Below are 17,249 nucleotides of genomic sequence, written 5' to 3' on the forward strand. Positions count from 1 at the left end.
CCCTGCGCTCGTCCTCGTCCTCGAGAACAACCATCACCTCGTCTAGGAACTTCCGTCGGTAGAGCCTCTTCATTGCCACGATCACTCCTTGGTCCATTGGTTGGATGAGAACAGTAGTATTAGGTGGCAGAAACATGCACCTAATGCACCCATTCTCAGCCACCAAGTCCTTGTCGCACAGGTGGGCAGGTGCATTGTTGAGGAGAAGGAGGGCCTTTACCTGGTCGCGTGGGATTCTCAGTTTCACCGTCTGGTAATGGATGACCTCCTTGACGAAATGGCGGTGGAACCAGGCTTTGAAGATCTGGGCTGTGAACCATGCCTTCAAGGAATGGTACCAGACGACAGAAAGGACATCCATCACCCCACGAAGACACTGAGGCTGCTTTGCACGGCCAACAATAACGGGCTCGAGCCAGTGCATGCCGTTAGCATTGGCACAACACAAAGCAGATATCCGTTGCTTGCAGAGCTTGCAACCAGGTACACGCTTCTCTGTCTCCTCAGTTAGAGTGTTCATGGGCAAAGAGCGATAGAACAAGCCAGTTTCGTCAGCGTTGTAGACCTGACCGAGAGTGAGGCCCTCCCTGTCGATCAAGCACTTCACCTTGTGACGAAACTCGTCTATTCCATCCTCGTTGGCATCCAAAGCTATGCCATGAGACTTATGGTTGGTAAGGCCATGTCGTAACTTGAACGCGAAGAGCCAACCTTCGGATGCCATGAAGTCTAGGGTGTTGTGAAGCCTTGCGAACTTCTCAGCAGCAACCTTCAGCTCTGTGCCACGCACCATCACACCAGCAGCACATTGCTGTCGACACCAAATCAACGTGGAGCGGTCGACTTCTGCATACTTGGGAGTAAACATCACCTTCTTCTCCACGTTGCGCTTGCTTTTCGACGAGAAGTCAGCCATGTACTGCATGAGTTTGTCGCGGGATATCTCGATATCAAACAAAGCAGATCGGCCCAGGTTGAATTCACAAAGGATGTGTGAGGAAGACCATCCCGTATCCACCTTGTCCAATATCTCCCTCTTCTTCTCCAGAGTCAAAACCACTCTCCCTCTCTTCTCAGGCGGCAGGGCCATCATCACACACACGAAGGAGAGGCACGAGAGCAGCAGGAGAGCCTGCAGCAGGTAAGGCACCACCGCAAAAGTGAGCACATGGGCGGCCATGACAACGAGCGTGTACACACAACGCGAGACAGGCAGTAAGTGGGGAGGATGCAGGGGTGCTCTAGCGGACATCGGCGGAACAATCCACCAAAACACAGCTGACCCGCGCCACGCATGCCAACTTCAAATTACGGGCGGGAAAAAGTCTGATTTTTTTCGAATTTTTTGCAGTTTTTGGCCCATTTTGGGAATATTGGATCCCAGGACGAAAATGTCCAGTTATTGGGGATGTCCGGAAATTGGGCGTCCGGATATTACGGAGACTAGTATGTACTATTTTATGTAAATATCTCAATATTTTACAGTAATTCCCACAAATATATGCAAATGGTTTGCACTTGCGCTTTGCAACATTGCGCAAGCTAAATATTTGTCAGACTGCGCACTTGTGCTTGCGCAAGGTAGTGAACTGTGGATTGGACATTGCGATTGCGCAACGTCCGTCTTCGTTTGCGCTGCCCACCACTGATTACTATTATTATTATTATTATTCCATCCACTCATTCTATGTAGTGCTGCTGTTGGGTGTCTGCCCTATCCTTTCCTTCATCCTTCTTTCCTTCTATCCTCTTCTGTCTCCCTTTCCTTCTTTCTTTCCTTGCCCTTCTGCCTACGGGTAATTTTGCACTCCTTCTTCTGTCTGTCTTTCCTTCATTCTTTCCTCTTCCATCTGCCTGTGGGTGACTACACTAAGTGACAAGCCAAATGGTTTCCTGTACACCACGAAACTATTACTATGCTGGGTGGTAACCATATAACCAAATTTTGGCACCTGGTGGTTTAGTGGGTAATTAATTCGCTCTAACTGGATTGAGCCGATGAAGGTTTATATCCAAAGGGTGGTTGGGGTTGTTTGTTCATGTAATGTCACTCAGGGATGAGTGAGGCTGGTCACTCTCATCTTAAATGTCAGGACCAACTGCCTAGCCCCGGGCTCCTACACTCCTCATGGGGCAATGTAGGATTGGATGATGGATGGATGGATGGATGGATATTATTACTATTATTATTAGGTAATTAAGCCACTCCAAATGGACTAAGTCTGTGTAGGTTTATATCCAAGGGATGATTGGGGTTTATTTCTCATGTACAGGAAACTCGCACGGAACACGCTCTCACGGAACGCGCTCGCAATTATATATGGTAAGGGATGAGACCCAACGTTGCTTAACTTCGCTGATCGAACAGGAAGCGGTCTGGTTAGTACTTGGATGGGTGACCGCCTGGGAACACCAGATGCTGTTGGCATCCCTACGTCAAGTGGGGTTGGTGGAGGATTAGTGCCCCTCCCTGTAAAACAATTAACTCTAAGCCCTTGGCCACCCCGTCTGGGATACATGGCGTCTGGCAATGAATGAATGTGAAGGGATGAGATACATATAAGACAACGTAAGATTAAAGAACCATTATGAAAACTACAAATTAACGCTGGAGAGGCCTTTGAAAGATCAAATCCTCGAACATCACCGCAGGGCGCAGTTTGTTTTGATTACGTGACGATCTAGGCGGGAAATTATTCAGTGAGTGAGACATTCCCGAGTACAGTAGCACAATATTTGTAAGTTAAATATTTACAATACTGTACTGTTCTGGTAAGTTTATGTGCAACTTAAAGTACTATTAAATAACGTTAAAGCAAGAAATAAAGTCTTATAACCAGTTTACCTGATAGGCGTCAGAATATTGCCTATTTTATTTGTTCGTTTTTTCCACAGTACTGTACAGTACATTATTTGTAAGTTAAATATTTACTGTTCTCGTATGTACTGTACTTGTAAGCACTTAAATAAAGTTAAATCATTAAAAAAAGCCTTGTAACCAGTTAACCCGAATTATATGATTACCCATGATCGGCGTCGGAATATTGCCTTTTTTGTTTGTTCGTTAAACTCTTACTGTACTGCTTTTCTACAGTACTGTATTTGTAAGTTAAATAGTTAATGGTCTGGTATGTACTTGTAAGCAATTAAAGCATTAAATAAAGCCTTGTAACCAGTTAACCTGATATATATGATTACCCATGATCGGCGTCGGAATATTCCTTTTTTGTTTGTTCATTAAAGACATGCTGTACAGCTTTTCCACAGTACTGCATTTCAAAGTTAAATATGTACTGTTCTGGTATGTACTTGTAAGTTAAAGCACTCAAAAAAGATAATGCATTAAATAAAGCCCTGGTACCAGTTAACCTGATTTATATGATTACCTATGATCGGCGTCGGAATATTTCCTTGTGTTTACGTACGGTATTTGTGTGTTGAAGTTTTGCTGTGGAGTATTGTATTTGTGAGTTATAACATTAAATAAACCTTCTAACCACTTAAAGTGCTTTCTAGTGATTACCAGTGACAGATAACAGCAAAACAACACATTTGGAGGGTCTAGGGAGCAAAATACAGAGTAGTTTAAATATACGCGATTTCGCACCTAACATGGCACAGTAGGAACGAAACCCACGTGTTCCGTGCGAGTTCCCTGTAATGCCACTCAGGGATGAGTGAGGCTGGTCACTCTCATCTTAAATGTTAGGGCCAACTTGAGTAGCCCTAGGCTTTTACGCTCCTCATGGGGCAACTAAATTGATTTTCACTCAACACGGCAATATTTTTTAGGACAAGAACTACCTTGTTAAGCAAGGAATTATGGTACCAATATATTAGAGTAAGTCCCACACGTGTTCCCTACATGACAACAAGTGGGTTGGTGGAGGGTTAGTGCCCCTCCCCAGGAAACAACTAATTAAAAATACGAATATGAAGCCTCGGACCAGGACTAACCAAAAGGTGATGACTAAGGACAGAACAAAGGACTTGGTACAGATAGCTACATGGAATGTAAGGGGTGCGAATAATGAGGTGAAAGAGAGAGAGATTGTCCAGGTGCTTGTGGGTGCGAAAGTGGATGTATGTGGAGTAACTGAATCTAAATGGAGAGGAGAGTGTGAGAGAATGGGAGTATGGATGGGGTATATCTGCAGGAGTAGGTGAGAATGAGAGTGCAAAAGAAGGAGTGTGTGTTGTTGTGAGTAAAAGATGGAAAAAGAACATAAGAGAGTATGGATCAAGTGGCTCAAGGATTGTGTGGGTAGGATTGAAAGTTGGAATACAAATGTGGGCGACTGTGTGCATGTATGTGCCAATGCAAGATCGTACAAGCAGAGTATGAGAAGAGTTCTGGATAAATGAGGAAGCGTGCTTGGAAAAGTTTGAAAGGAATGAGAGAGAGTTTTTGACTGGAGACATGAATGGAAAAGTAGGGAATGTGAAGGTGGATGGAGTAGTTGGTGAGTGGGGTATGCATGCAGAGATGGATGAGATTGGCAGTACTTTAGTGGACATTTGTGCCGAGAGGGGGTTGGGGATAGCTAATACCCCCTCCAGGCACAAAATGATCTATAGGTATACGTGGCGAGTGATGAGAAGGGTGGGTGGTGAACTGAATGAATGGAAGGCAATGATTGATTGTGTGTGTGTGGATCAAAGGATGCAAAGATGTGTAATGGATGCAAGAGTATATAGAGTTTGGGGAAGTGGACATTCTCACCACCACTTGCTGGTGGTCAAAATCAAAGTCCAAATGAAATGTAGAAATAGAAGGGAAGGACAGGAGGAAGTAGTTCTTACAAGGAGGGTAGAAAAGTTACAAGAAGATGGGAAAAAGGCAGAATATAAGAGGGAAGTGGAGAAGCAATTTGGTAAATATAGATTGGAGCAGATGGGGCACGTGGAAGGCGTGTGCAAGATATTCACAGAAGAAATGTGTGCGACATGTGAGGTTGTGTGTGGGGTGAAGAGAAGACGAAAGAGGATGCACGGAACAGAACGGTGGAATGAAGAGGTGAGAGAGGCTGTGGCACAAAAGAAGAAAGCATATAGTGAGTGGATGAGAAACAGGGGCGTCGAAGAAATTGAGAGACGGAAGAGAGAGTTATATGTAAAAAGGAAGAGAGAGGTGAAGAGATTAGTAACAGAGAGTAAGAAGAGAATGGATGAGGAATTTGGAAAGGATTTAAGTGTAAAGCAGAGGGAATGTAAGAAAATGTTCCGGAAAGAGGTACTGTAAAGAGAGTTCAACAGGGTGCCAAAGAAGTTAGTTGGGGAGTGAAAGATAAAAATGGTAGATAACTAGTGGAGCAGGGAGAAAAAGTGAGCAGATGGAGAGAACACTTTAATGAATTGTTGAACATAAAGAATGAAAGTAATGCAAGTATAAGTGGCTGGGGAATGGCTGGGAGAAGGAGGGATGTGAGAAGAGAGGAAGAAATCAGTAGGATGGAAGTTGTGGAAGCAATGAAGAAAGTTAAAATGGGGAAAGCTCCAGGAATTGATGGAGTATTTGGTGAAATGCTGAAGCATGGGGGAGAGACAGTAACAGATGGATGTGGAGGATGTGCAGATTGGCCTGGGTGGAAAGTAGAGTCCCGGAGGATTGGAAGTTGGGTATAATTACTCGCCTGTACAAATGAAAATGGGAAAAAGAAGTGTGTGGTAATCATAGGGGCATTTGTCTTCTTAGTGTAATAGGAAAAGTATATGGCAGGATATTTATTGACAGAGTTAGGGAAATAGCAGAGGAATTAGTTGGAGAAGAACAGGGAGGTTATAGGAAGGGAAGAGGTTGTGCAGATCAGATATTCATTGTTAGATCTTTAGTGGAAAAATTTCTAGAGAAGGGAAAGAAGTTGTATGCAGCCTTCATGGATTTGGAGAAAGCATATGACAGGGTGGATAGACAAGGATTGTGGAAAGTACAGGTAACTCGCACGGAACACGATCTCACGGAACGCGCTCGCAATTATACACGGTAAGGGCTGGGATACATGTAAGACAACGTAATATTAAAAAACCATTATGAAAACTACAAATTAACGCAGCAGAGGCCTTTGAAAGATCAAATCCTCGAACGTCACCGCAGCGCCCAGTTTGTTTTGATTACGTGACGATCTAGGCGGGAAATTATTCAGTGAGTGAGACATTCCCGAGTACAGTAGCACAGTATTTGTAAGTTAAATATTTATAGTACTGTACTGTTCTGGTAAGTTTATGTGCAACTTAAAGTACTATTAAATAACGTTAAAGCAAGAAATAAAGTCTTATAACCAGTCTACCTGATAGGCGTCAGAATATTGCCTTTTTTATTTGTTCGTTTTTTCCACAGTACTGTACAGTATTTGTAAGTTAAATATTTACTGTTCTCGTATGTACTGTACTTGTAAGCACTTAAATAAAGCTAAATAATTAAATAAAGCCTTGTAACCAGTTAACCCGAATTATATGATTACCCATGATCGGCGTCGGAATATTGCCTTTTTTGTTTGTTCGTTAAACTCTTACTGTACTGCTTTTCTACAGTACTGTATTTGTAAGTTAAATATTTACTGTTCTGGTATGTACTAGTAAGCAATTAAAGCATTAAATAAAGCCTTGTCACCAGTTAACCTGATTTATATGATTACCCATGATCGGCATCGGAATATTGCCATTTTTGTTTGTTCGTTAAAGACTTATAATAAGAGAAAAATACATTTTTGTCTTGGTATCTTTACCTATTTGCTCAGATTTGCTGTAATGGTTTGGATCAATTGATGCAATGCAACTTGTAGAAAACTGTGAAAACTTTCGGGCAGTGAACGAAAATCTGGGACATGAGACTGACCTTGACTTCACCCTCTCATGTTACGTATCATCTGTCAGTTCACCACTTGCTATCGTGAGGAGTGGATGTACGATTTTTTCGCTCGTGGCCATGCCTAACCACACACAGTTACACCCATTAACTTGACCCAGACAGAAAATACAACCTTTTTCCTCCCTTGCAAAACACACTCAACCACCCTGTTTACGAGACAGCAATATATATTGCGAAAATAACAAGGTAAAATGATAAAGATGAACGTAAAATGATAGAGAAAGATGAACATGTTATGACGGAAGAAGTACGTTTTCCCCGTCTGTAAACGTATTTATTTCTGCTTTGTATCTGTATTCGTAATAATTAGACTTATTGTTAGTTCTGAAACTGCATTACGATTCTATTTTTAGCCATTCTCGTGGTGTGGGAGCTGGAAGTTGTGACACAACTTCCTTATTGCTAATTGGACTGACCCTTCACTTTATTCTCCCGTGGCAGAGTCTAGCCTTGGAGGACGTGCAGTTTTCTCATTTAGGACTGAAAATTCAACTCTTTCGCTCCCTTTTCCAAGCATGGGCACAACGATAACGTAAAAAATAACTCGAAACTACCATAAACATAGATCAAAAAGGTGAAAATGTATTCATAACATTTTTTTTTTTCCAGCTATTCCTAACAGATTATGTACTGAAATCATTCGATATCACAGTACTGCATTTCTAAGTTAAATATGTACTGTTCTGGTATGTACTTGTATGTTAAAGCACTGGTACCAGTTAACCTGATTTATATGATTACCTATGATCGGCGTCGGAATGTTTCCTTGTGTTTACGTACAGTATTTGTGTGTTGAAGTTTTGCTCTGGAGTACTGTATTTGTGAGTTATAACATTAAATAAACCTTCTAACCACTTAAAGTGCTTTCTAGTGATTACCAGTGACAGATAACAGCAAAACAACACATTTGGGGGGTCTAGGGAGCAAAATACGGAGTAGTTTAAATATACGCAATTTCGCACCTAACACAGCACGGTAGGAACGAAACCCACGTGTTCCGTGCGAGTTACCTGTATTAACCCCTAAAACGCGGGTCGTCGCGTTTGCGACGCTCGCCAAAAAGGACATAATGGCGGATCGTCGCGTTTGCGATTCGAGTTAATTTTGAATAAACGCGGGCAAGGATGTTACGGCTGATATTGTCTATCAGTACCACCACCCTTTAGCTACAATTAGCATACTTTACCTTTGTACTACTGACTTCCGTTGTTGCCAAGTATCGCGTTTTTTTCCCCCCTCCCCCCCCACCACGGCCCGGCCAGCCTGGCTGTGATACATGGCAGCGCTCTGACTGCTCAGAACTGTAAATCTGCGCTCTCCTCTCACAAGCAGTTTATACTAATAGGAAACGCTTGTTTCCCCAGTTGTCACACTAGCTTTTATTCGCACGGTTTGCTCCTGTTTAGCATCAGTTTACCGCAGGCTTTCAAAGTGACATTATGGCGAGTTCTAGCTCTTCCGAGCCAGTGCGAGCGGCCGACAGGAACGAGAATAAAGTGACGGGCGTAAGGCAGAATAAAAAGCACGCCGCGGTGATCTTTTGGGAAGTAATATGATTGAAAATAATGTACAGTACTTGTCAGAAGTATTCAGCGTTGTCCGCCAGCCGCGCAATACTTATGGCCCAAAAAGAATCACCCATTTTTGGGGGTAAGAATTGAGCCACAAGTTTGAGCTCCGAGCATGACATCACGGTAGCCTGAGGCCTTCTGACGCGCTGGTTGGTTCCCGCCTCAGTCGCCCACGGGCTGCCTGAGAGAGAGGAATTCCGCCAAGTGTCCCTCTCAAATTGCGCCATTTTTTACCGAGTGTCCCGCAGTGTTTTGGCCTTCAAAACTTTGTTATGGCACCTACCCGTGAACTATCGAGTGAAATCATATCCCAGATCGTTGCTCTAAAGGAGGCAGGCCACCAGACAAAGGAAATTAGTGAATTGGTTGGTGTGGCACGATCGACAGTGCGTCGTTGGTGTGCGCGGTTTCGAGAGGAAAAACAATGGTGAAGTTCCCACAAAGAAACCGAGGTCTGGTAGGCCTAGGAAAACTTCCCCAAGGTCTGTTAAAGTTTTAAAACGTGCAGTGGAGTTTAATCCTCGTGTGAGTGCAAGGAAAATTAAGGAGAGCAACCTGGAAGTGTTTGGTGAGGTGTCAGTGAGAACAGTGTCTCATAGGGTGCATGAGCTTGGTTACACAAGTCACAGGCCTGTGAAAAAGCCTCTTCTCTCTAGCAGCCAGAGAATTCGTAGGCTTGCCTTTGTTAATAAATATCTAAACTGGGGTGAGGAGCAATGGTTGTCAGTGTTGTGGTCTGATGAGGCAACGTTTAGTGTTACCTGTAACAGAGGAGCACGCAAAGGTAGTGACCTACTTGACCCACGGTATGTAGAAAGCACAGTTAAACATCCTGATTCACTCATGGTATGGGGTTGTTTCTCAGGGAAGGGTTTGGGGAAGCTTGTTGTACTTCCCAAGAACCTCAGAGTGAATCAGGATGTTTACGTGGAGCTTCTGTGTGATCATTTACCAGACTCCTTCGAGCTAACAGGTGCACGAGTGTTTCAGCAGGACGGTGCACCTGCTCACAAGGCCAAATCGGTCACCAATTGGCTTCGTGACTGCGAGGTATCATTCATGACAGACTGGCCAGGAAATAGCCCAGACCTCAACCCAATTGAAAACCTCTGGTACCTCGTAAAGAAGAGTCTCCAAGGGAAGGACGTGAGCTCTCTGCCCAAACTGGAAGCCATCATTCGTGACTCCTGGGAAAAAATACCCCTCCAGCACCTCAGGAGCCTCACCCTTTCACTTCCAAGACATCTCAGGTCCGTGAAGAAACATAAAGGCTACCCTACGAAGCACTAAAGGTAAATAAAATGCATTATTTATATGTTTTTTCAATGTTGAAAGGTTTGTTTCTCAGGAGGGACGCAGGGCGCTCCATACTTCTGACGAGCACTGTAGTATATGTGTTTTTAGCTGTGAAAATGGAAATGTTTGTTGAGTGACGGGAAGACCGCCGCCGCGCTGTATGTCGGCTGTACGCTTCGTTGATTTTAGCCTTATTTTCAGTGCTTATTGTACAAATACGGATTCCAAACTACCTGTACGTTGTAGTATAGTGTTTATTGTGACAGAATGAGGCTGTGGTAGAGGGGAAACCGAGTTGCTGGAGGTGTGAAAGTGAAGATTTTGTTACCCAACTTTGCAAGTCTCCACAAGTCCTTGGGTAGTCCATGAAGGCTCAACACCTGTCTCTGGAGAAAGCTGAATGTAAGTACTATCTGCCATACCAAGTATAATGTTCTAGGGTTAATCTCTGATTTTTGGCTCATATCTTCCTACAGGTACTCAGACCACGATCAAACCCCGCCACCCGGGGAGGGTTGGCTGTCCATTGGCCGTGCTTTAGGGGCTAAGAATGTATGAAGTAGATGGGAAGTTGTTGAAGGCTGTATTAGGGTGTTAAGGCTGCAGTGTGTGTGGATAGTGAACTGGGTGAATTTTTCTATTTCAAGGTTGGATTGAAACAAGGATGTGTCATATCTCCATGGTTGTTCAATCTGTGTATGGATGGGGTTATAAAAGAGATACAAGGTAGAGTAATGGACGTTGGAGTGGCCCTAGTGAGAGAGTGCAGTGTGTGGAAACTCCTTGTACTGCTGTTTGCAGATTATACTGTGTTGTTAGGTGAAGATGAAAGGGAGCTTCAAGGCTTGGTGAATGAGATTGGGAGAGTGTGTAAGAAACGGAATCTAAAGGTGAATGTAGGGAAAAGTAAAGTTATGGCCTACGAGGGAAGTGAAGTCAGTGAATGTACAGTGAGACTGGATGGATAGGAAATGGAGATTGTGAGTGTGTTTAAGTACTTGGGTAGTGTGATGAGTAAGGATGGAAGTTTAGAGGGTGGAGTGCTTGAAAGGGTGCAACAGGGAAGAAAGGTTGCTGATTCCTTGAAAGTAGCAATAAGAAACAGGGAAGTGAGCATGGAAGTTAAAAAGCTACTACATGAGAGCATTGTGATACCAACTCTAATGTATGGAAGTGAAGCTTGGACCTTGCTGGAGGGACAGAAGTCAAGAGTGAGAGCAGTGGAAATGAGTTATCTGAGAGGAGCATGTGGAGTTACATGGAGAGACAGACTGACAAATGAGGAAATGAAAGAGTGTTGTGGTGTGGACGTGGATGTGATTGGAAGTGTTAGGAGAAACACACTCAGGTGGTCTGGCCATGTGGAGAGGATGGAGAGTGAGAGACTGATGAGGAGAGTGAATGTGAGTGAGGTGGAAGGGGGGAGAGGGAGGGGGAGGCCAAGGATGAGATGGAGGGATTGAGTGGAGAAGTATATGAGAGAGGGGGGTGTAAGCTGGGAGCAGGGCAGTGAAATAGCGTCGGACAGAGCGACATGGAGGCGATTTGTTTATGGCCACCCCTTACGGGATTAAGGCGTCTGGCAATAGATAGATAGATAGATAGACTGATGTCCCACATAAACCCCAAACATCTTATCATGTTGTTGAGGCCCTAGGTTCACCTTGACATGAACCCAGTGGACTGCAAAGTAGCTGCTCTTTCCTGCAGTCCACCATACTTCCTTCAGGGGATAGCGAGGAGTGGAGAGATGTTTGCATAACTAGGAGACTTTGCTATTTGGTAACACTGATGCTATCATGTAAAGGTGTCCTCTCCAGCACTTGCTTGCCCTTACCTATAATCATATAGTCTGTCCCACCTCACACACAAACATATCACCATAAACAGCAGACATGTTATCAAATACCTTTATATATGTCAGTCAGCTTCTGCTGTGCCTGCAGCTCCTGGCGGAAGCTCTCCTCCAGTTTCACCTCACTCTCCCGGGACTCATTAAGCATCTTCAGCAGTTCCTGTATCCTCTCACCTTTTTCCTTCAACTGCTTCTTCAGCTGCTCTCGCTCCTCTGTCAACACACGCACCTGGACAGTAAAAGAAACACCAATGTACAAGATATAAAGGGGTCTAATGATATTCAAAATGATGAATATTCCCATTTATGCTTCAAAAAGATCATCATCCTGCATCTTTTTCTCACTCACAGGTGGTATGAAGCAGGGTCTAGAAAGCAAGACAAAAGACATGATACTAACCATCAGTATGCCCAGTAACTGAGCCACAATCATTCACTCACTGTTCCAGCCCTAAAATCCTGACTCTACCTCAAAAGAACACGTTTCAACATATTTGTGCTCATAATTACCTATCAGACAGTCAATCCAATTGTTATCAAGTATATATATATATATATATATATATATATATATATATATATATATATATATATATCTATCTATCTATATATATATATATATATATATATATATATATATATATATATATATATATATATATATATACTGTATATATATTTGTGGTAGGTGGGGGCGCTCACCATCCACTCACTCGATGTAGTGCTGCTCTCGGGTGTCTGACCTTTCCTCTCCTCCATCCTTCTTTCCTTCCATCCTCTTCTGTCTTCCTTTACTTCATTCTTTCCTTGTTCTTCTGCATTTCAGCCACTGTCTCTGTCTCCCTCACCACGACGTGAGCCACCGCAACTGACTTCATCACTACCTCATCAGTCAATGCAGCGGTCTCCCTCGCCACCTCACCGATCATTGCAGCTGTCTCCCTCGCCACCTCCTCTGTCATCGCATCACACGCCATTGCCACCCCCAGAGCCATTGCATCGCACCTCATCATCACCGCCTGTGCCAATGATTCGCACCCCATCACCACTGCGTGAGCCATCGCATCACACTCCACTGCCACCGCCTGCCTCATTGCATTGCACTCCATCGCCACTCCCAGAGCCAGTGCATTAGTCTCCCACTATGATCACCTCACCTCACCAGCCTCCCCCCCCCCCCACGACCCTGCCCTAGAGAGATTGAGTGGTAAGGATGATGACCAGGACCAGACGTGGACTGAAAAGATGTGATGAAAGGTGTATGATATTTTCTAACCTTTTCCTTATGATTTTCAAGCTTTATTTGTTGGTTTCGGTGAGTTATTTACAGATGTCAGGTTTAGGTTAGCTTCCTTGACAGCTGTTAGGCCATTTAGATTGGGTTTAAACTTGTTTTGGGGCTCATTTGGATGGGTTTTGGGATTGATTTTAGGGGAAACCCAAGGCCAGTAAACAGTCCACATTTTTACACGTTAAAAGTACCCCGAGATATGATGCCCTGCCTAACGATGGGGTTTTACCCAACAAGCTACATAGTTAAACAGGTGTATACCTGTATTCTTAATTGCCACAAAAAAAAGTGAGGGTGCGTGTGCTATCGCCTTAGTTGTCCACCATCATCAAGAAGGGAAAGGCCATTAAGGCTGCTGCTGGGGAGGTTGCAACCTTATCCGCCTCCCATATCACGCGACAGAGAGAGCCTGCGATGGAGGAGCTGGAGCGGATGCTGCGCACGTAGGTGCAGGATCAGAACCGGCGGAAAGCACCCATAAGCCAGGAAAATATTTGCACCAAGGCTCTCTCGGAATGGGAGGAAATCAAGGTGAGGCGAGATCTTGATGATACAGAGACCTTCAAGGCAAGCCATGGGTGGTTTGACCAGTTCAAGAGGCAAGCTAATCTCCACCACGTGAAGATGTAAGGTGAGGTGGTGAGTGGAGATACAGTTTTGGTGGCAGCGTTTACTGACGAACTGAAAAGTATCATCACGGAGGGTGGCTACAGTGCGGAACAGGTCTTGAATTTTGACGAGACTGGGCTCTTTTGGAAAAGAATGTCCTTCAAGACATATCTTGCACCAGAGGAAAAGTCTACATGAAGGTTCAAGCCCTCAAAGGACCGTCTGACACTCCAGCTGGGGGGCAATACCGAAGGCAACCTCACATTGAAGCAGCTCCTTGTCTACCACTCCGGAAACCCCAGGGCTCTGGTAGGGTATGTTAAAGAAAATCTTGGGGTGATTTGGGAGTCCAACGAGAAGGCTTGGTAAACTTCCGATATCTGTTTGTAATATTTCCACATGTACAGTACCTTTCTCGTGTCCTGAAGAGGTATGCCTCGAGGAAGAATTTGGCGAATCGATTTCTCGTGGTGGTAGACAACGCGCCTAGCCACCCTCCCATGATGAAGGAATGGGCAAGCAACACTGAAGTGGTGTTCCTGACCCTAACACCACTTCATTGTTCCAACCCATGGACAAAGGGGTGATCGCAGCATTCAAAGCATATTACCTCCACCACACTATGCAGCAGTTGGTGAGGGCCTGTGGTTCTGGAAGGGCTACAATATATGCCACGCCCTAGAGAACATCACTGCAGCGTCACGTGAAGTTAACCAGGCCACCATGAACGGTGTGTGATGGAAGCGGTGGCCTGAATGCATGCACTCCTTCACCAGCTTCCCCGGGGATGTACAAGCTCTGCCAGTGAATCACGTGTGGCAGGACATAGTGGAATTATCGAACGAGGCGGGCTTTGGGGAGGTTGACGAGGATGACGTGGAGGAGGTTCTCGAAAGCAACAGGGAGGAGTTTAATAATGAGGAGCCCCTCAATATGGAGATTCAGCGGGCGCACCAGGAGGCACAGGAGGAGAAGGCCGTCCCTGAAGTGCGAGCTCTCAATATAACAATTCTGAGGGAGATGTCCAAGCTGGATGAAATCATTGCGCGGATGCACGCACAAACGACCCTCTCCCAGGACAAAGCAGGGATGCAGCTAATCGACTGGAGGAGGGGATCAAGGTGTACAGGAAGATGCTAGAGAAAAAGAAGAGGGCAGCCAGGCAGACAACAATCACTGCCTCCTTCAAACAGGCCCCCACCACGCCAGCAAGCCACAAATGATCTCCCCAGCCCTCGACGAGCAGAACATCTCCCCAGCCTTCAACCAGCAGAGCATCTCCCCAACCTTCAACCCGCAGAGCATCCCCCCCCCCCCCGCCATCGACCAGCAGAGAAACACCCAGGGTCTCCTCCCACTGAGGATGTGCTCAGCTCGTAGTGCAGGACCTAACTTCTAGCCGATCTCCGTCTCCTGTGTCACCTGTGTCTCCACTAAGGCACTCCACCACTCCATTGCTGCCTTCCTCGTCCTGACCTCCATCTCCCTCACCATTTCAGCCAGCGTCTCTGTCTCCCTCGCCACAACATGAGCCACCACACCTGACTCCATCGCAACCTCATCAGTCCTCGCACTGGTCTCCCTTGCCACCTAACCGAGCATCGTAGCTGTCTCCCTCCACACCTCCTGTCATCACATCGCACTCCATTGCCACCCCCAGAGCCATCACATCGCACCTCATTGCCACTGGCTGAAACATCACATTGCACTCCATCGCCACCACATGTGCCATCGCATCATACCCCATGACTGAAATAAATGCAAATGAACCATAAAATGAGGGTTTAGAGGTAGGTTCATACAATATTAAACCATCTGGTTACTGGCTCCTGGACTGGTACTTATGGACTCTAACCTAGCCTAACTCAGAAAAACACCTTCGTCCTGCACATGCATAGCTCCTAACACCCTATTCACGCCAATAAAGAACATTAAAGAGTGAAATGAGGTGTTTGAGGTAAGTATAGTATGGAAAAAATACAGTATCAAACATTCTGCCTACTTACAGCAAGTCCATGGCCATCTCGATGAATAACCGCCTCCTCTCGGACTCTGACAGTAAGAAGGATTTCCTGCAGCACTTCCAGTACACTGTTCATGATGTCTTGCACTGAACTTAGTCAATCGCACTCAGAAGTCCGTTCTCTTCGCAGTGCGCACTCTTGTCTAACTTAGGATCCATTGTAACTTACTAAGTGTTGCACTCTGCACTTTAACTTTTCCCACTCTTCTAACCATTTTCTAAAGCAAAAAACAAACAAGTCTATTTACGTTAAATTTTGCTCCAAATTAGTCTTTTCACTCACGACTGTAAATCCTTAACACAACACACTGTTTTTTTCACTGCACAACACAGAAAATTCCCGTGTGGTCTAGTGGAGAAGTTCTTGGCATCTGTTCACTGTCAGAGTCCGAGAGTATCACTGGCAGGTGACCTAGGGATGCGTCGCTGGGTCATGGTGATGGCGTACCCACTGCAGACGACTCTGAAGACAGACACAAACTCACGTCGAGCGGTGACTCCACCGTGGCTGATGTGCTGGGCTGTGGCTCGGAGCATGAGGGCCTGTCTTGGGGAGGCAACGGAGTGGAGCCAGGGCTGGGCACAGCGGGGGTCACGGGCCTGAAAAAACTGTCAATCGTTGATTGACGCAAGGACCGACGATTCTGATGATTGATGATGCGCTGTCTGAAAGCACGCACTTCCTCCACAAGTCCCAAGGGCCCAATCTCCCTGTCGCAGTCCGGGTGTTCCAGGTAGTCGAGAACGAACTCTAGGTGTTCCTGGAGTGCGCTCAGCTTGGGGATGGCTGGAGTAGTGTCATGCTGAGAGGAGTCCGCATCATCGTCACCGTCCTCGTCGGAATCTTCAAGCTGGGTACTGACAACTGCAACTGAAGACGCGATCTCGGTATCAGACAATGTCTGATACCCAGGATCGCCCTCGTCGTCATCCAACCACTCACGCACATCGTCCACATCAACATCGTCGCCATGCGTACATAGCCGTACATGGAAGTCATCCACGTCAAACCCTAGAAAATCGTACTCCACATCCGTTCTGAGAAGCAGACTAGACCAACCATTTTCTAGAGTCTTGACAGGGACTTCCTTCCATGCACTGGCCCAGTTGTAGATTGCAGACTTGATGTTGTAGCGGCGAAGGTTTTCCAAAGTCCGCTGGCCTCGCATGTCCCGTCCCTCCCTGCGCTCGTCCTTGTCCTCGAGAACAACCATCACCTTGTCCAGGAACTTCCGGCGGTATAGGCGCTTTGTTGCCACGATCACTCCTTGGTCCATTGGTTGGATGAGAGCAGTCGTATTAGGTGGCAGAAACATGCAACTAATCCGGCAATTCTCAGCCACCAAGTCCTTTTCGCACGGGTGGGCAGGTGCATTGTCGAGGAGAAGGAGGGCCTTTGCCTTGTCGTGCGGGATTCCCAGTGTCTTCGTCTGGTAATTGATGACCTCCTTGACGAAGAGGCGGTGGAACCAGTCTTTGAAGATCTAGGCTGTAAACCATGCCTTCAAAGAATGGTACCAGACGACAGGAAGGACATCCATCACCCCACAAAGACACCGAGGCTGCTTTGCACGGCCAACAATAACGGGCTTAAGCCGATGCATCCCGTTAGCATTGGCACAACACAAAGCAGATATCCTTTGCTTGGAGAGCTTCCGGCCAGGTACATGCTTCTTCGTCTCCTCGGCTAGAGTGTTCGTTGGCAAAGAGCGATAGAATAAACCTGTTTCATCAGC

The 17,249-nt window shown here is 45.6% G+C and overlaps 1 protein-coding gene across 1 annotated transcript in view; it reads right to left on the minus strand.

Annotated features, from left to right (window-relative positions):
• Nucleotides 1-17,249, minus strand: part of LOC145402051 (nucleoprotein TPR-like) — a gene marked incomplete at its 3' end in the record, with an annotated part of 419,889 nt that overhangs the window by 354,085 nt on the left and 48,555 nt on the right. The window contains exon 6 of the mRNA XM_080274148.1: nt 11,645-11,819. Within this exon, the coding sequence (XP_080130274.1) occupies nt 11,645-11,819 (175 nt within the window). The remainder of the gene's footprint in view (nt 1-11,644; nt 11,820-17,249) is intronic.

The sequence above is a fragment of the Coenobita brevimanus genome, chromosome 57, assembly GCF_032717465.1.
Source record: "Coenobita brevimanus isolate Jiangsu-jjx chromosome 57, ASM3271746v2, whole genome shotgun sequence".
NCBI lineage: Eukaryota > Metazoa > Arthropoda > Malacostraca > Decapoda > Coenobitidae > Coenobita > Coenobita brevimanus.